The 20,939-nt window shown below is 34.0% G+C and overlaps 1 protein-coding gene and 1 long non-coding RNA gene across 2 annotated transcripts; both read left to right on the top strand.

Annotated features, from left to right (window-relative positions):
* The first annotated feature begins 9,395 nt into the window (after nt 1–9,395).
* LOC121755163 (mediator of RNA polymerase II transcription subunit 7a-like) lies at nt 9,396–12,382 on the top strand. The gene is made up of 5 exons (XM_042150453.1): nt 9,396–9,689; nt 9,919–9,988; nt 11,196–11,362; nt 11,461–11,534; nt 12,018–12,382. Exons 1-5 carry the CDS (start codon nt 9,555–9,557, stop codon nt 12,076–12,078), a joined length of 507 nt encoding a protein of 168 aa, XP_042006387.1. The 5' UTR covers nt 9,396–9,554; the 3' UTR covers nt 12,079–12,382.
* A 5,240-nt stretch (nt 12,383–17,622) lies between these two features.
* LOC121755164 lies at nt 17,623–18,042 on the top strand. The gene is made up of 2 exons (XR_006040645.1): nt 17,623–17,710; nt 17,802–18,042. It is a non-coding gene; the product is annotated as an uncharacterized LOC121755164 (long non-coding RNA).
* The last annotated feature ends 2,897 nt before the right edge of the window (nt 18,043–20,939 follow it).

The raw sequence follows: 20,939 nt of genomic DNA, 5'->3' as shown, positions 1-20,939 counted from the left end.
AAGATTTCAAAATGAAAATTTTATATAATTGAGAAACTATTATCATTGAATGATATTACGTGGATGTATAGCATTACTATAAAATATTATTAATAATATAATAAGGGTCAGATGATGTGAGATTGTTTGACTCCGTACATATAACACAATCTTCTAATGTATAGCTCACAAATTGACAAGATCATGAAAATTTGAAATTATATAATAAATCACTATAAGTTTAATATTTCAATAAAATAGTTTAAATAAAAAACATTAAGTACAGAATGGAAGTGGAAAATATAATATACTAGCAAAATTAATCATTGAATAATTTTATAAGTAATATGATTACTCCATATTCTTTTCAAAATTAAATTTTATTTAATTATTGTTAATTGAATTATAATATTTTCACTATTTATTTTATTCTTTTTTCTTTTAACTCAATTTTCATATTTTTTTGTTCAAGCTTAAAAAACTTGATGTAAAATATTTGTTTTAATTTTTAAAAATAAAATAGTTTTATTAGAAAAAAGTCTAAGTATTTTCTTTTCAGTATTTAGTTGAAAGTATTATAATCAATCCTTAATCAACATGACGAGGGCTTATAATGTAAAATTAATATACAATTAAAATAGGTAACTTCCTCGTTCAGTGCAAATGATAGAAATTGACAAACATAACCCAACTTTGTATATACAATGTTTGTTACTTTATCACTACCCTTTCTATTAACAATAGCAAAGTAGTTTTCGATATTTATTCTCACTGTAAGTAATTGTTTACGGGTGGTAGGAAGTTATGAAATATATAAATGAATAATTAGTGACAAATAATAAAAGGGTGGTGACAATAACTCCCTTTGTCCCACTAAATATGAAACACTTGTTGTTCTATCTTTGTCCCACTAAATATGAAACACTTGTTGTTCTACACGAGATTTTGTATAGTGTTATTTTTTAGTTAAGTAAAAAAAATGATAAAATAAGAGAGAAAAATATAGACATGATTATGTTTCCATTTTAATGGGAATTAATAAATAAGGAGATTTTTTTTTATTGCAAATTGCATGTGAAATAAAAAAATAAAGTGTGTAAAAGTTAAAACTAAAAGCTACATAATTTTATGCAAGTGTTATTTTTTAAGTTAAACAATAAAATGATAAAGTAAGATAAGAGAAAGAAATAAAAATAATGTTGTTTTCATTTTAATGGAAAGTAATAAATAAGGAGAATTTTTTTTATTGTAAGAAGTTAAAACTAAAAGCTTGTACTTATAAAGAAGATGAGAAGCATAAACTAAATAAGGAAATTTTTTTAGAGGGAACATCTTTTATGGTAGACGAACTTTGTCAAACTCTTATTTTAGGTTCATGAACTTTGAAAATATCATTGTGCACTATTAGTTAATATCAAATGAAGTACTCCCTCCGTCCGGCATTAGGAGTCCCGGTTGAGTTGGGTACGGGTTTTAAGAAATGTTTAAGTGTGTAATAATTGGAGTGTGTGACAATGGAATGTGGGACCCATTTGCATTATTATTTGCTTTATTATTTGGATGTGTTTTTACTTGTGTTTTTTAGTGTTTTATTTTATAATATTTTTATTTCACTTTTTATGGAAATGTCTAACCGGGGCTCCTAATGCCGGACGGATGGAAATGGTCAACCGGGACTCCTAATACCGGACGGAGGGAGTACCTTTTTACTATTTCCCAGTTTTTATGGACAAAATACACTCAATGCCTTTAAGGAAGTATATTATAATAAACTTATCACATACTCATATTTTTTATAAATATTTTTACTATATATGTTTTACGAATTTTTTAAATATAATTTGACCTTCAACATTATCACTTAATTTTGTGACATGAAAAAAATTCATTCTTCAACTTTTTATAAATAAATAATTTTAAAATATTTTTGAGGTATGGATACTCGTAAAAGTTAATGTCACAGTCAATAGACGATACTTGAATATTGATATATTGATATAGACGATACTTGACTGTGATATTAATTTTTACGAGTATCCATACCTCAAAAATATTTTAAAATTACTTAATTATAAAAAGTTGAAAAAGGAACTTTTCTTAATGTCACAAAATTAAGTGATAATGTTGAAGGTCAAATTATATTTAGAAAATTCGTCAAAAATATATAGTAAAGATATTTATAAAAAATATGAGTATGTGATAAGTTTATTAGAATATATAATCTTAAAGGCATTGAGGGTATTTCCGTCCATAAAAACTTGGAAATAGTAAAAAAGTACTTCATTTGATATTAACTCATAGTTGATGGACCTCAAATGATATTTTCAAAGTTCATGAACCTAAAATGAGAGTTTGACAAAGTTCGTGTACCATAAAATATGTTCCCTCTTTTTTTATTGTAAGAAGTTAAAACTAAAAGCTTGTACTTATAAAGAAGATTGAGAAGCAAAAACTAAAGTATAAAAATTATGGTCTAAAGTGGAGTCAAACCTGGTTCTCTTAAAAGATAGACTGCAAGGTCAACCACTTAAACTAACAGAGAGTTATATTCATCATCTGAAACTAGTAGCATATATAGTAAGAGTTACGAAAGTTGGGGTTCCATGAGACCCCCAAGCCCCAACGTAGGTCCGCCAGTGAATGCAAAGTGGAATTGGATCTTATCGATATTACTTACAAAAAAGAGAACGAAACATTTGGAAAATGCATTGAAAATTTACACATAATTATTAATTATGATAATGCAAAGGGTGCCCTAACAATGCAGTTGTTGGGTCACTATTTTAGGAGCAGCAGAATTCTTCCTCATCAGTTGAAATCTCTATAGTCATTTCTTACTTATTCTAGATATTCTCTAATCTATTTTTTATTTTAATTTAATTTAGAGAAAATATTTAAGAGAATAATTAGTAGAACATATGACAAATGATTTAGGAAAAACTAAGAAAAACTTTTGTTTTCAAACTTTTCAACTTATACAAAATGATGAAACTGACCCATATTTATAGGCATTTCTTAAATCTACCAAAATTATTTAGATATTCTAATACCAAATTCTAAACAATCTAAATTTATAATGAGAAATGATATGCTACATACCTTATTTGAGCTCCTTATGTGAGCACCATTATAGTTTAACGCATTTTTAACATTGTTCATTTCGATTTATATATTTAGTTTGATTCTAATGCATTAAAAAATGTTATTGGAATTTTTAATTTCACAAAATTCATACTCCTTCCGTCCCACAAGAATATGCACTCTTTATTTTTTAGTCTGTCCCACAAGAATATGCAATTTCCAATTAGAAACTCTTTTCTCTCTAATGAAGTGGGACTCATTCTCCACTAACATTACTTTAATTACTTTTTCTCTCTACCTCTCTCTAACTTTACCAATTTTGCGTTAAAACTCGTGGCAAACTCAAAGTGCATATTCTTTGGGGACAGAGGGAGTATAAATCAAAGCACGATTTGCTCGTTTTCTCTATAAATTCAAATAAATTAATAAACTAACAAATCGAGCTTTGATTTATATGAATTTTGTGAAATTAAAAATTCTAATAACATTTTTTAATGCATTAGAATTAAATGAAATAAATAAATCGAAACGAACAACGTTAAAAATGCGTTAAACGAGAGTGATGCTCATATAAGGATCTCGCATAAGGTATGTAGCATATCATTTCTCGTTATATAATATATAGATATTTATACTAGACAACATAATATTTCATTAAAAAATGTATATAACATTAAATTCTAATTATGCATCAAAGATAAATATATATATTCGATTCACACAAAACTAGATCTAAATACAAATACGCAGAACAAAATCATAATTAAGATACTTTTAGGTCATTATTAGTTTATTTTTAGGTCATTTTAATAAAGGATGACCTAAAATGATCTAAAAATGACACCAAACCAAAGTTTTATAAAATGACCTAAAACTAATTAATAATGACCCTTCGTGTTTTTGGTTAATTATTGACCATTATATTACCTAATTTTATGGCCAAAATTTGGGCTGCATTTCTGAATATAGATACATATAAAACAACAGGTAGGGTTGACAATTTTTTGGCACGACACGATAACCCGACACGAATCCGCACGAAATTAATGGGTTTGGGTCAGAGCTTATTGGGTTCGTGTCCTTATCGGGTCGACCTGTTAAGTACACGAAAAATTCGGGTGTTCGCGTCGGATTCGTGTTAGGGCATTAGCAATGGGGCGCCCTAAGGCGCGCCCTAAGGCGCGCCCTATGGCGCGCCACGTCAGCAGTTTTATCCTCCTACCTCCCCACCTGCAGTGGGGCGCCCTAAGGCGCGCCCTAAGGCGCGCCCTATGGCGCGCCACATCATCATTTTTTTTAATATTTAAAAACACATACGAATTTAAAAAAATTAATACATTACAATAAGAATTAAAAAAACTTCATTTCATTTATAAAAATTAATACATTACAATGCGAATTTAAAAAAATTAATATATTACAATGCGAATTTACTTTGAATAAAATTTTATTACAATACGAATATATACGTATATAATATTTCAAATATGATAAATAAATTGAATTAAACAAGTCCGGATTATTTATAATGCATATGAATTTTGATAATGACGTCTTTTAATATATAATAGAGTTTAATTAAATTAAACAAATTTATTAAGATGATTAATTTCAAGATATAATAGAAAATTATTTATTTTTCAAGTTATCTCAACTAATGCTTGTAGCCCAATGGTAAGAATTATTGCCTTCCAAGCAATAGACCCGGGTTCGAATCCCAGCAAACGCATTTTTTTAAGTAAAATGTGTGTCATCGTCCGCGCCCATCGTCCGCCGCCTCCGCAATGGCGCGGACGATGGCGCGGACGATAGGCATCGGGCGCGCCATCCTCCGCGCCCTTAGTATCGGCCGCGACGATCGTCCGCGACCTATCGTCCGTATCCGCAATGGGCGCGGACGATCGATGGCGCGGACGATGCGCGCCATCGGGCGTGCCATCGTCCGCCCATTGCGGATGGCCTTACCCATTAAGAAATAATATTATTATATTATTAATTTTTATTATTTTAAAAATGTTGTTTTTTTGTTAGATTTCGTTGGATTTTGTTGCTATGAATCAATTGATATCATTGTTCATCAAATCAAATTGTGTAATTATGAACAGATTTTAGATTTTTAATCGAATTTTTAATGATCAGATTCAAGGTTTTGTAACTTTTGTTAATCATGAGCAGTCGTTAATAGGTTCTTACTGTGTTATCAGGTTCTAACTGTGTTATCAGGTCGTGTTGCTATAGTGTCGTGTCATGTACATGTTGTTAAAGTGTCGTGTTGACCCAAGGTGGTTCGTGTCATTAATGGTTTCATCCCGTGTTCGGGTTTGGGGGTAGCAGGTCGTGTTCGGGTTCGGGTTTGGGGTTTTCCTAACGGGTCGTGTTCGTGTTTGTCCTTATTAGGTCGTGTCGTTAACATGTTGACCCGATAACGACCCAACACGTACAATTTGCAACCCCTAACAACAGAGATGTGATCAATTGCTAACTACTTAGCAATCTAAAATTAAGACCAATTTTTAACCATTAGATTAGGAGATCTAGTGGTTGATATAATGTCATGTGAATTATATTTTAAATTTAAATAATTATTAAATAAAATTAAAGGGTATTAATATCAATTCTCTCTTATTAAAATTATTCTAAAACATTAAATTTACGTGACTTTCTCGATTTAAATTATTTTTTCACAAAATATATCAAATTAAATATAATTTTATAAGGATTCTAACGAGATTTCAATTGCATATGTTCTGACCATGTTCGAATGATGAAATTTGATGATTTTTATTTCAGTTCGTATATGTTGATAAGCAGATTTTTTATCAACAAATACATCAAAAAATCTCAATATAATGCATGTAAAAACTCAATAAAACTGTGTTGATATTTTCGTGTACTTGTGGTGAAATACTCATGTCATTGTGTTGATATTTGTAATACACTATTGATATAAAAAAAAACACGAAATTTATGATATGATAACAGAATGACGATCTTGCCCTTTTATTTCTATTTTGTCAACTATTTATTGAAATTCGTAAGATTTAATCTTAGAGCATCTGCAGCGGTGCTCGCTGGCAAGGACGACGTCCGTGCCGCTGGCGCGGCTGACCCCTACTCGCCGCTGTGCTCTTGCCGTTGGCACGGCGCTGCTCGATGCATCGAGCACGTCCATGCCGCTGAGCAGCTGACGTGGCGGCGCCTGATTGACCAACGACAATGCCGTTGACAATTTTATTTTTTCTTTTTTTAAAAAAAATCAGATTTAATTTAAAAAATTCGAATTAAATAAAAAAATATTTTCCCACTTCCCAATAAATTATATCCATTTTCTCTCCACTTTTAATTTATTTTTCAATTTTTTCCCCAAAATTCACATTTTCATCTATAAATACCCCCACTTCTACACCAAAAATTTCACACCACACTACACAATTCTCATCTAAATTCTCTCATCTTCTCTTATCAATTCTCAATCTTTCACTCTTACTTACAAAAAAAATGTCCGGCTCCGGCGATCACCCCTTCGACTCTCGCCGGGGTGATCACCCTGGCGATCACCCCTTCCACACTACACAATTTTCATCTATAAATACCCCCACTTCTACACCAAAAATTTCACACCACACTACACAATTCTCATCTAAATTCTCTCATCAATTCTCAATCTTTCACTCTTACTTACAAAAAAAATGTCCGGCTCCGGCGATCACCCCTTCGAATCTCGCGGTTGGAACCACGAATGGTTCGGCTCACAACCATTTCCTAGTCCGGAAACGCAATTTTCGACCCCTCCTCAAACCCAAGGTTCTCAAGTTCGGGGTGGCTACCGGCCTTACCCGGTGGACGACCAAGATGCCCCGATGGCCGATACGGGTGGGCACCCGAACCCAGATCGAGAGGGAGCGGCGGCGGCGGTTCTCAAACTCCTCCTCTTCCTACTCCTACTGCTCGTGGTGTTCGCACCCCGTACACTCCGGCGGAGATGGATCACATATTCAAAGCCTATTTGATTATCTCCGAAGATCCGGAGATAGGCACGAACCAAAGTAGGGATAGATTTTGGTGGCGCGTCTCTCGCCGGTACAATGAAAACCGCCCGGCTGGAACCATAGAGCGCAATGAGAGTATGGTGCGCAATGCCATATTCAGAGCCAATGAAGAAATCCAAAAGTTCCAGAGGTATTACCTCTAGGAAGAGCGGTCGGCGGGGAGCGGTAGGAGCGAACTCGACATCATCAGTGCCGCCTTGGCGACCTACCAATCCATAAATTACAAACCGTTCAAGTACCTCAGCACTTGGCAGGAGGTGCGTGTGCATCCGAAGTATAGGGGAGGCGTATCATCCTCCTCCAGCTTCTCCTGCAAACGGTTGAGGTCGGTATCCCTATCCGACGCCAGCGAGGATGAGGTGGCTAGCCTGCTCACCGGAGCTAATTTGGGTAGCCCCGACGCCGGCCGCAAGGAAGGAAGAAGGCGATTACCAACCGTCGTTGCGCTGCGACTCCATCCGCCCTCGCTCCTGCTCCCGCTCCCTTTGTGCCACCTCAACCCGCCACCAACTCGTTGTGGACCCTTTTGTCCCAACTCAATTTGGCTGATAGGTCAAATATGACTCCCGGGCAACTTGATTCACATTTGGCAATGATACGGGGTCTCCGAAGAACATTGGGGATAGGGCCAGAGGAATAATCTTCCACGGAGGTATTTTTTAGCTTTTAATTATGTATTTTTTATTTTTTAGGATTTTAATTATGTAATTTTAAATTTTTAGTATTTTAATTATGTAATTTTTAATTTTTATTATTTTAATTATGTAATTTTTAATTTTTTTGTAATTTGTAATAGTATTCCGGATATTTTTAATGCATTTTAATATTGTGGAAATGTTTTTATTTAAATTGAATAATAGAATGGTGGGACCCTTGAGAATGTCCTTGCGGAAGAGTATGGATATGGGTGTTGTGCTCTTGCCTAAAAGCAAGAAGTAAAAAGGTAATAAAGGTGGGTCCGGGCCCGTGCTCTTTGGCAAGAACACGGATGAGGATGCTCTTATCAACTCATTTTAAAATTTAAGGGTGAAGATTTGGTCTTGATTTTGGATTATAATGCTATAAGCAATATAAAAGCACCCACTAAAACAACAACATTAGTTAACGTCATTGAAAATATTAATTAAAAATAGCTTGAAAATATTTAGTTAAAGTCTTTTGGATATCGAATAATAATGTATAAAACAGCAACATTAGTTAAGAACATATTCAGTAATAAAACACCATCACCAAAAAATAAATTGTTATCAAAATTATTGTTAAAATAGGTTGTCAAAAAAGCAAATATAACCTACATGGATTCATTGTTTGATTATAAATTTATGGAGCTGCTAAGTTAAAAAGTTTGAAAAAGTACAAATCGAATTCTAAATTAACATGCCAAACGCAAGTTAGAAACAAATATCATACTATAAGATGGGTAAAATGCTAACTTTTTTTAAATTGCTAATTTGTTAACTCATCAACGTAGTATATTAAAAATATCAATATGGTCACATTCAAATGTCAACACATATTTGTGTTGACATTTTAATAAACTATGTTGATATTTAAATATCAATATCAACATAATGTATTAAAATATTAACTTAAGTTTATGTTGACATTTCAGTATCATCCTATTGACATTTTTAATACATTGCATTGATAAGTTAGCAACTTAAGAGAAGTTAGCAACGAATCACACTCATATCATAGTAATAGTCAAATAAATCACAAATAACTACTATAAGAAAAATAATACTGATAATATAATGATATTTTACACTTAAGCTAGCTGCTACTCCCTTTTCTTTAATAAAGATGTCCATCTTTTTTTTAGTTTGTCCTCTTTAAAATATCTATTTTCTACATTTGGAATTAAATTTCCTTTTTTATTTTCTTATTAAAATATTCAATTATTTTTTTCTTTATCATTCTTTCACATTTTCAGCTATCAACTTTTCTTAAAATCTCATACTCCCCCGTCCCATAAAAATATAGGCGGATGAGATAGGCACGAGAATTAAGATAAAATTGGTAAAGCAGGAGAGATGAGGAGAATTGTTTGGTAAAGTAAAATAGAGGAGGAGAATGATAGTTAAAGTAGAGTTAATGGATAGTGGAGAACTACGTTATTAAATTGATATAACTTTTCAAAAATAGAATGTATATATTTTTGTGGGACGGACAAAAATAGAAATTGCACATATTTTTCTGGGACGGAGGAAGTATTACTTATGGTCTAAATATCGTGGGATAGAAAGTAAAACTCGTATTTCAATAACTTTTTCATTCACGTTTCTCGCACCTGTGAGATTTTAAATTATGAACCGTCACTATGAAAAATTAATTGTTCGTTCATAGTAATAGAACTATTTTAAATTTGAATTGGCATATGAAAAATTCTCTCCCACTGATTGCTGATCGATCTCTCTCAGTTCTTCCTTGATCTGCAATTATCCCATGGCGACGGCCACTTATCCACCGCCGCCGCCGTATTATCGGCTCTACAAAAACTACTCCGACGACCCCCATTCCTGCCCCGCGCCGCCGCCTCCTATTCAAGGCCCCTACTCCCTCTATGGCGCCAGCTACACGGTACCCCAACTTCCATCTCCCTGCTTTTTTCCGTGTTATGTCTACTAGAATCATCAACTGCTGTCTTTCCTAATTACAATACTCAATCATGCGTTTCCCTCCAATGCTTTTATCCTAGACCTAAATTGCTAAACACTGCAGTTGTAGAGTGCAATTACCAATTAACAACAGTAAAATTGGGGGATGTGATGCTCTGTTTCGCTAACCTTCTCTTTGAACTATCTTGTAGACGGATGACGTTCTTCCAGGTCTAGAAGAACAGGGCGTTCGTCAGTTATACCCTAAGGGGCCCAATATTGGTATGTGCCTGAATTCCTACTTTCAAAGCAACACAAAATACTTAATTCAATTTCAAAATTTAATCGAGTTAATGTCAATTACGGTGTTCTTTTGTTTGCTCATTTATGCTTTTGAATGATGTTTATTTCTTGCTTTTAAAGAGTATTCATAGTTTGGAGGACTGCTCCATGAAACCTATCACCGTTTTATAGCTTAGGTTGTTTATGAGACTGAATGATAATGCAAGTCCAATGTTTTCATCTCTAGAAATGTATAGAATGGTCTCGGTAATATTTTCGTCTGTGACCTCCATTTTTTATCTGTGTATCAGCAATTCTACTTTTCTTGTCAGATTTGATGTTTTGCAACTCTGACTTATTTTAAAGCTGGCTTTGGCTTTGGCTTTGTGAGAGTTATATATGAGTCATAGATATGTTGCAAAGAGAAGAGAGAGGATCTATAAGCTTTAAGAGTTTAGGCACCAAAAAAATTCAAAATTTGGATATGGAATACATTGAATTTCAATAAATCAGTATTGTTATTATATAAATTTAAATGTCCACGTTAAATAGGTGGAATGTTCATATTGTTTGTAAAAGAACCTTGGTCTATGACATCTATCACACCAAGCCTGGACAATCTCATCCTTTAATTAATGGAGTATATTGCTTGGTATACCATTTAATTCCCATAAGACTATTTTCTCAGCAGCAAATGACCACATGAACCATGGAATTCACTATAATAGTCACGAGCATTGAGATTGAGCATGAAGAAAATAGAACTCTAAAAATTAAGACTAGAATAGCTACATTTAATAGCATGCAGTCTAAATGATATGTGGAAATGATACTGATAGCTTACAGAATTTAGCCTTTAACCTCGTTCCGGTGTTAGATACTGGCATTGTGTTGATGTTAAAACACCAGGCATTTTAGATCCTGTCAGACCCTATACCAGGAGATCAAATTTCAGTCCAGTAATCAAATCACACATATAGATTCTATTATTAAGGTATGAAAAAAAGGTTAAGACTTAAGAGTATTCTTTCTATTTTAGCATCATTGTTCTTGTGAATTATCTATGCCCTCATGCGCATGAACATTTAATTTAATCTTGCAAGCTTACCTGTATTTCATATCTTTAGGTAGATATCTGCTTTATTATTCTCAAGTTGGTATAAGAATGCTGTCCAAACCTGAATTTGTTCATTTGATTTTTCATTAGATTTCAAGAAAGAGCTCAGGTCTCTTAACAGGGAATTGCAGTTAAATATTTTGGAGCTTGCTGATGTTCTTGTTGAGCGTCCATCACAGTATGCTAGGAGAGTAGAAGACATATCTTTAATTTTCAAGAATTTATATCACCTTCTGAATTCTCTGCGGCCGCACCAGGTGAAGTAACTTAAGAAGCATTGATTTGCTTATTGATTAAAGAAACAACTATTGGCTTTTGGCTTCTTTTTATATACATTTTCCCCTTTTTTTCTCAGGCTAGAGCAACATTGATACATATTCTAGAACTGCAGATACAGCGGCGTAAACAAGCTGTTGAGGACATTAAACGGTATGTCACCTTTGCGAAACTCTGCAATGACATGGAATCTGTCTGTTCTGTTGTTTTGTAAATGAGACCTATATTTTAATTTCAGTTTCATGCAACTTTTACTTGTCACCAACCAAGTATGATTGTCAAGCATAAGAGTAGATAATTGTGTAACATATTGTTTCCATTAGTCCAGCAAAGATACAGTATTTGCTCATTACAGTTTTCTTTTCTGTTATTTAAATTGATGCTGAGTCAAGGGCTTTATATTGTGCTGCATGGTTTCTTATAACCTCTGTAGGGAAGCGGTGTATATTCTTTAGTATAATATAAATATGATGCAAGAAGCATGATTTAAGCCAGACTTGATATTGCAACATCAGTACCCTCTATCTCTCGCTCTAGAAACTGACAGTTTTTATCCCTGCTTCGTTCTTGCATTGCTTTCTATTAAAGTTGTTAAGGTTTCACTATATATCAGTCATGTTGTATATCCGGTGACAGGAGAAGAGAAGAAGCACAGAGGCTTCTAACAGAGGCGCTTGGAACTCTCGATGGGCAATGAAAGATCAACTCATTTCTTTCTGATATGTTATGCTTCTGAGTGCTCAACAAACAAAGTAATTCAGCAAATGGGGCAACTTTAAAGACACTCTTGCTATTTGCAGCATGCTTATTTGATAATGTATAATCTGGGTACATTGAATTGAAACATACTTGTCTGTGTAGCCTACCCCTTGAAATGTATAGGGCAAAACACTCATCAACTTATTGTGCTACTAATGTTCCTCCCCCCGATTGCGATGTAGCTCTATGATGGTGTTTATCGTTGGTGATTAGTCTTGATAAATGAAAATTATTTAGGACAATCTATTGATATTAATGATCTTATTTACGATAATCTATTGAAATTAATGATCTTCTCGATGGTGTTCAATTGTCCGATTCATGTCCAACTGAATGGCTAGAATTGAAGAAAATCTCGTAGCGGATATCTATTACTATGAAAAAGAGCTTTAATTCACAAAATTTGGTTTGTCTATTTTGTTCTATTATAGTATTTATTTAGTGCAATAAGTTTATTGATTGATGCAGGGATTATGTATTTCTTTATTATTTTTGAATTTGTGTTTTTTACCTTTCTTTTTTAACATTAAAAGCTAAGTTAGACATTTATCGGAAAATAAGTTTAGACTACATATATATTTGTAATTAATGTTACAAGTTTATAAACACCCGTCAGTATTACTTTTCCACTTTTTTTTTTGTAGAGTCGTTTTATGAAAACTAAAGGTTTGTACTTTGGAGTAGAAAATTAGGGAGGCAGTAGCCCGAACCCAATAGGCTGACCCAAATAGCTAGTCAAATTTAGAGGGATGGGTTTTAAAAAGTGTAACCAGGTAAGGGATGGGCTGATCCGGTCGGGCTGATGGGTTTAGCGGGTTGGCCCGTCGAGATAGCTGTCGGGTTACATGGTTTTTTTAAGAGAGAAAATCTTTTTTGGTCTACGAACTATGTTAAACTCTTATTTTAGGTCTGTGAACTTTGAAATATTATTTGAGGTCCGTCAACTATGCATTAATATCAATCGAAGTATTCTTTTACTATTTTCAAGTTTTTCCTGACGAAAATACCATTAATACCTTGAAGAGTATATATATTTAATAAATTTATCATATACTCATATTTTTTATAAATATCTTTATTATATATTTTTCCTAATGTTTAAATATAATTTGACCTTCAATATCATTTAATTATGTGACAGGCAAGAAAAATTCCTTCTTCAACTTTTTATAATTAAATAATTTAAAATATTTTTGAGGTATGGATACTCGTAAAAGTTAATTTTTAAATAATACTCAATAGGGATGTATTCAGATTCATAAGCTAAATTGTGTTCAAAATCAAAACAGTTGTAGTCCATTGGATCTTGTGGTAACGGTCAGATTAATGCCACGTGTCATCTAATAATGTAGCTTGGCTAATAATGTACCATTTTAGTAAAATAATGTACCATTATAGTCTGGTAATGTAGCTTGGCTAATAATGTACCATTTTAGTAAAATAATGTACCATTATAGTCTAACAATGTAGCTTGGTTAATAATGTAACGTCTTAGTCTAATAATGTAACTTATCACAACCATCCAATCTAATGATCCAAGGGCTGTGATTTGTTTTGATTTTTGACAAAATTTTACTTATTGACCATAGTGCGCCCCATACTCAATATATAAAATATTCAAGTATAGTCTATTAACCTGAAACCCATTGGGCTGACAGATTAACATCCCTATACAAAACCAATCAAATATTACCAGTAAATATTTTCAACATCTCCATTTACCCTTTTACTCATCATTCACCAAACCGAAAGATTTCAGAAAAAAGGGTCACAATTACCTTTCAAAATTTGGGATTAATTTCGTTGATCTTTTGAAATATTAGATCGTGACATGCGAATTTTTCGAAATAAAGAATTACAAATTTTCATTTCTTTTTTTCCTCTTTCTTATTATTTTTTTCATAATATTTACAAATAACCAAATTACCCACAATATATATTCACCACATTTTTAATACTTTTAGATTTTTTAATTGAGGGAACATATTTTTTAGTATATCAACTATCCCAAATGAGCAAATTTGGTCCGTAACATTTCATAATATCTTTGAGGTCCATTAACTATATGTTAATATCAATTCAACTAATTTTTTACTATTTTCAATATTTTTATGACAAAGTACCCTTAAGGCCATTAATAGCAATTCAATCTATTTATTCATCCACTTTTTTTCTTTCTTCTAATTTATTTGGGATTAAGTTTAGTAGATCTTATACTATTATTATTATTATTATTATTATTATTATTATTATATTATTATTATTATTATTATTATTATTATTATTATTATTATTATTATTATTATCATCTAACATACCTTATTTGAATATTAAGTACGATGTTGTCATGACCGCACTTTCTAAGGATAGAAAGCCCGGTTGATCGCGACTAGGGGAGGATGAAAGAAGCGGGGAAGAAAGGGGAATACTGTGTCACAACTGAAACTTGAACCAAAATAACTCAAATAGTATATATCAGAGTGCATGATACAGAGTGCAAACTCGATTTTTTTACATTGCAGCGGAAGAGTCAAGAGTAGATGACGTCGTGTATGGAGACACGCCGCATCCGAGTACTATTCTTATCGAAGGATCTTCATCGTCTATGCTCAACACCGCCTGGCGTCATCACTGCTCAACCTGCCATTTTTAAAACATATGCAGGGCTGAGTACTTGGTGTACTCAGTGGACACGTGCCAAAATATATTTTCATAAAAACTGATTATGTCAAGCCACTCTTTGAGTGAACTCGGGGTTTTAGGAAAAGTCCGAGAACACTAAAACATTTTCCTTTTCCTTTTTCAAAAGCGATCTTTCGATCTATTTTCCTGGAACATATGCCATATCTGACTAACTCCTGGGGAACAGAAGCCCACTAACCTCCTCGTGAACAAAATTCACGAAACTCGGTGAAACGGAATGTATGGGCTTCAACCGCTTACAAACCCGAATTCACTAACTCTTGGTGAAACGGAATGTATGGGCTCACCCCCTACAAACCCGACTTCACTAACTCTTGGTGAAACGGAATGTATGGGCTCACCCACTACAAACCCGAATTCACTAACTCTTGGTGAAACGGAATGTATGGGCTCACCCCACTACAAACCCGAATTCACTAACTCTTGGTGAAAAGAATGTATGGGCTCATCCCACTACAAACCTGAATTCACAAAATTGAAACTTCTGGTCTAGTAGGGACATCGTCCTTGCTAGTTAGTCGGATAGGCAACGTTCAAAACAAAACATGGCTTGACATAACCTTTGCAACCTTATTTTTCTCATAAAACTGTTTTTTAACATAAACTCATCTTTTTTTCATCAAGAGCCGAACACATAACTTTCAAAACTTCCCTTCTTTTCTCGTAAACGTATTTGGATCGAAACTTATTTCTATCGTCAAAGCCGAACTCAAAAATCACTTCTATCGGTCAAAGCCGAACTCAAACTTTTCAAAACCTTCATTTCCTCATAAACACTCTTGAAACTTAAGCTCACTTTTCTATCGGTCAAAGCCGAACTCAAAACTTTTGAAAACTTCATTTTCCTCGTACACATACTTTTAACAAAACTCATTTCTATCGGTCAAAACCGAACTCGAAACTTTCAATAGAGGCTTCACTTCATATAAGCACTCGTAAAGCAACACACATAACGTCGTATAATAACACCAAGCAAATAGCACTTATCATAACACTTCACATTAAAAAGCAAGCTCGCACTTATCATCATATCTAAATAGAAAGCACATAAAAACACTTCTTCTCGTAAAAACTGTAACTTTAACAAAAAGCCCACGTAACATCTCATAATAAATAGAAAGCTCACTAAAATACTTTAGTTCGAAAGTCCACCCTCGTTCGCTAAAACTCCTTAATTTGATTTTTCCTGACTCCGACCTTAGCTCGCGGAGATAACCTTTTTGAAACAACACAACTTACTAACAAGACTTAAGAAAATTCTTTAACTTTTAATTAGAATTAGAATGCATGCCCTAATTAATCATAGCCCCAAGAACTTAATTAGAATTCCGGCTCAAAACCAAATTAGTTTGCATCCCATTACTTCCATCCGGCCCAACTGCTCTTCTCCCTCTTTAATTATTTCGGCCCAAAGATCAATTATTCCAGCCCAATATGAGAATACAAATCACAACCCATCTTTCCTTATTCTAATCTCTCCCACTCAATAATGTAACATAGGCCAAACTAAACTCCTCCTTAAGAACCCATCGGTCCATAATTAGAACCTAGTCTTCTTGATTTGTGTAGTCCTCTACACAAGAATTGGCCTAATTAATTAATTGGGACAGCCCCATCAATAAATACTCCCAGCCCAGCTACTAAATTCAAAGTGGCCCAAAAATTTAGTTAAACCAACCAACCCAAATACTCCCTTCATCCATCGGTTAATTTCTCAATTCATTCTCCCTCAATCAATCCCCAAATTGAAGAACACAACAGCAGCGCGTATCCTCAATTTCTCCGACGAATTCACGCCGCTAGCACCTCTCTCTCTGGCGACTCGTCCTCGCGGCCTCTCCGGCGAATCGCCGTCGATCAGCTCCACGGAGTTCTAGCCGTCCCTCACTCTCCTCTCTATCTCTTCCTTCCTCCGTCGAGGTCAGAGGAGGTTCTCGGCTCTCCGTCCAGCGCCCTTCCTCTCGCCGACCTCACCGATGGCAGCTCATCGATCTCCGAGCTCCTCCTCTCACGCCAAGCTCTCTGGGAGGTAGCGCCGCCGTCCCCGCTTAGGGTACTCGGTGAGTGGAGTTCCCGCTGCCAGCTTCTATCCGCCGCCTCCATCTGCTCTCTGGGGTTCCGCCGTCACCCGACCCTCGCCGGGCAGCCCATTGTTCTAAAGCTAAGCTACCCTTCCCTTTTACTTGTTATGTTAATTTTTAATTCCTTTGGGGCAGCGGCTATGTTCTAAGTCTCCAAGATTGAGTGTATTATGTGTGCTCACTGGATTGAGCTGAAATCCTTGGTTAATTGTCAATTATGATGGAATTATATTAGTTTGATCGCTACTGTCGTTGTGGGACCTAGTGAGCTTCTATGTTCTTGGGCCTAGTATGATGTTCGAAACAAAAGCAGAGGGGTGTGCTAGTGTTTACCCCTTTTTCTGATGACTCCTTCGAACACCGGACTGCCCTTAAGCTCGCCCCACTCCTTCCTCTCTTGCTGCACTTCTTGTGAATTGTGAATTTAGAGAGGTGTGAGGAAGGAGGTGGTGTGGCTGGTATTTATAGCCAAAACTCCTTGGCATTTGTGTCTAATTTGGATAAAGATTCCTTCACTTTTGGATTTGTGATAAAAGCTTTTACTACCCCTTTGGTGTTAGCATTGGGAAGGATGCTCTTCTATTTCAAGCTATGGGTTCCTCCCCTTTTTAGCATCACATAAGCCTCTTGCCTCCTTGGTGTAAGGCATTGGGGAGCTCCAATTTCTATTTGAGGCTGCAGTGTTGGCTTCCTTTTGAGTTTTGTGATTCTGTGATTATGCTAGAATGGTGAAATTCTTGGGAGAAAACAGCCCCTCCTTGGCAGTTTCTCCAGCCTCGATGAGAGGTTTCCATTCCCCTATCCTCTTGGCTTGTGTCTCCTTTCTCCTTTTTTTATGTGACAAAATTTTGATGCCCTTTTGGTGTAAATATTGTAGGTACAACAACTGCCTCCTTGGAGCTTTGTGGAAGGAAAATCGAGAGAGATAAGAGATGGAGTCTTTGCTCATATCATTCTCTATGCTTTCTTTCTAAAGTAGAAATTCTTATAATCTTGGCTCTTGTTCCCTTTTTGTGCAAAGCTAAGAATGTACATCTGAGACATAGAGTACATGGAGAAATATTATCTCCTTCAATTTTGTAACATTGTACTAATTGGATCATTCTTGTATCTTTACTCCTTAGTGTTCATTAAAAGAAGTATATCCTTCACTCTCATTCTTGAAGATTTTTTCCTTGCACTTTGATTCCAAGTATCTCTTCGTCCAATATTTTTTTTTTATACTCCAAAAATCCGTGCACGAAAACTCGGGGTGTTACAGATGTTACTTTCTAGTGCTAGTTAATACTTTTATATGGTTACACTCTCAATTATTTAGATATAAAGTAAGATAAATATTTTATTTTAATGAATCTCGTAATTTTATTTAACTGAAAATTTAAGTTAATCATATATATAATATATATTACATTGAAATAAAAATTTAATAAAGTAGAAAATATGATTCACGAATAGTCAAGGGATTGATATGAGAACTATTAACAATTTTCATGATGTTGTAAATGGTCTAATGATAATATTAAGACGCGACATTGTGATATTAAACAATTGAAGCAACTTGATTGATTTTTTATTGAATTAAACAATCATAGATTTAAAATTCAACTAAGAATGTCATTGTCTTTTTTATTAATTGATTATTGATATTTCAACTAATTTTTTTAGACTACAATTACTCATAAGAGAGATAAAATAACTTAGCTCTTTGAATTATTTAAGATTCTATGTATGTTAATAAATTTTCAATTTATTTTTAATAATCAATTTTGTATTGCACTTAAAAATAACATATTCCATGTATAGCTTTAAGAGTGAAAAATAATATTCCATCTAATAAATTGAATTGTGGGACCTCAATGGGGGGGGAAAAGCCAGGTAAAAAAAAAAAAAAAAAACCCACGGGGAAATCAGACAACCCACCAAAAATCCACCTCTTCTGCCACCTGTTTCATTCATGCTGAAACAGTAAAACACCAAAGCACATATAAGATATAACCAAATCCCAAGAATCGATTCCCTCATGACAAAAAACATTAAATAGCAAAAAAATAAGCAAAACCCACAACTGAAAAAGCATGGGAATTCTGATTAAAACCTGGGTTTTGTTCGACGTGGGATCCAAATCAGGAGGCTGCTCTGGTTTTGTACAAGTGATTTTGAAGTTGTTGTTAGGCAATGAGCGAGAAATGGAAATTGAAAATGGGTTCTTGATTGTGTTCCGTGAAATTGTGGTAGGATAGAGGGAAATTATTGGGTGACATTTTGAGGTGAGGAGCAATGGAGTAGCCCTTAACATCTGAATCACGAAAGGAGATTTGAGTTGAGTGGTATGATGCTGGGATGACAACACTGTTCTCCCGAATTAAATACCTATCTATAATTCCTACCTCTTTTAAATGTGAAGGTTTGCTTTAAATATCTCGAACCCTCCTTTGTTTTCTTTAAGTTTATCCTGTATTAAATTTACGTGTTTTGTATAATTATAGAATAATAAGAAGAGTAATTTGATTTCTGTAAAGAAAAATTATACTTCCACGTCCCCATCATTAATGACACATTTTTATTTATTTTTGGTGGTTTCATTTTAATCTAATTGACGTATTTCCTATTTTATTATTTTCACTTAATTTATAAAATTAAAATAAATAATAGTAGCAAATAAAAATATCCATTTAGAGTTAACATCAATGTTTTAAAAAACCGGTTCAGTGATCGAACCGATGAAGTTATCGGTTCATGGTTTCAACTGGTCCAACCGGTTAGACCATTAGCGGACCGGATTACTATTATTATATAATATAAAAATATTTATAACTAAATATATAGTATACTAGAAATCACCTTTCAAGTGATTGAATACTGTAAAACTCAAATTATTATTTTCCAATAAATGCAATAGATTATTTTGTCGTATAATTGTTATGTTTTACATTTAATGGATGTTATTGCATATTTAAATGTATAAGTGAACATAACAAAGTCTAAGTCTTTGTTTTAGTAGACCGGTTGTGGACTGCGCTCAATTTAAGGTACGCGGTCAGTACTAAACAAAGAAAAATAAGAATTTCACAACCTAGATAGGCCTAGACTACATATCGTGAAAGGTTGCAATGTCAGTCCGATTATTTCTAAGTCTTATTGAAATATGATGACGTTGGTGTGGTATAGCAATGAATGGATCTAACAACAAGACATGTCTTTATGCTATCTACTGAAAGACGAGGTATTGATAATTAATTTCTTAATCAATGTACGTTAGCATTGAGCATACGATATTGAGTATCTACTACTTTGACTTACCAAAGGTGCAGGTTTTTCGTCACCCAACGATCCAGGTATATTGGGTAGTGGTGATCATTATCTAGCGGTGCTAGGATTGCTATTATATTGAATCGTGCGCGAGGAGAGTCTCGTTTGATAATATCTACAAGAGGAGTTCGAAACAAGGTTTTATTATTCGAAATCTAGCTAGTTGGAGTTTGATTACTCTATGAATAATAAATAAGAGATTCTTGCTAAGTCCACTCTTGGAAATTAAAATATGTTAATTAATTAAGTCCATAGCAGACATTAATTAATTAATGGATGTTTCTATCTTAAACGCGGGAAATGAATTAAACAAATAAAAGGAAATCCGGAATACTTGTAATTTCAGATTTGGAAAGGCAGTGCAATATTACTTCTGTAGTGGCTGCTTGTAATATTCCAATATGAGCTTGTATTAAATTGTGGGTTCAATTTAATTAGTAAAAAACTAATTGGGTGAGGCCATGTCCAAATTCTTCCTTAGATCCCTGACTGGGCCCTATATGTGACTTAATATAAATATGAGAATAAAGGAGACAGAAAACACACTTTTCCCTAACAAAACTTTTGCCCACCTCAGATTTGAGAGAGGATCGAAATTATTCTCTTTCCGTGAGCAGATTTCTGTCTTCGTTATTTAAGTCCTAGTACACTTGTGAGATTTTCCCACACAAATATCAGTCTACAGTCCGGTAACCGGTCAGAAGAT

Source organism: Salvia splendens, chromosome 11, assembly GCF_004379255.2.
Source record: "Salvia splendens isolate huo1 chromosome 11, SspV2, whole genome shotgun sequence".
NCBI classification, from domain to species: domain Eukaryota; kingdom Viridiplantae; phylum Streptophyta; class Magnoliopsida; order Lamiales; family Lamiaceae; genus Salvia; species Salvia splendens.
The sequence above is the reverse complement of the archived record's forward strand: the minus strand, read 5'-3'. Positions and strand labels throughout refer to the sequence as shown.

What these genes read in the sequence shown, in the direction of transcription:
- LOC121755163 (XM_042150453.1), top strand. Translation starts at nt 9,555, where the DNA reads ATGGCGACGGCCACTTATCCACCGCCGCCGCCGTATTATCGGCTCTAC. An exon ending in CCCTAAGGGGCCCAATATTG is followed by an intron (nt 9,989 to 11,195) that starts GTATGTGCCTGA and finishes ATTTTTCATTAG; the next exon opens with ATTTCAAGAAAGAGCTCAGG. An exon ending in ATTCTCTGCGGCCGCACCAG is followed by an intron (nt 11,363 to 11,460) that starts GTGAAGTAACTT and finishes TTTTTTTCTCAG; the next exon opens with GCTAGAGCAACATTGATACA.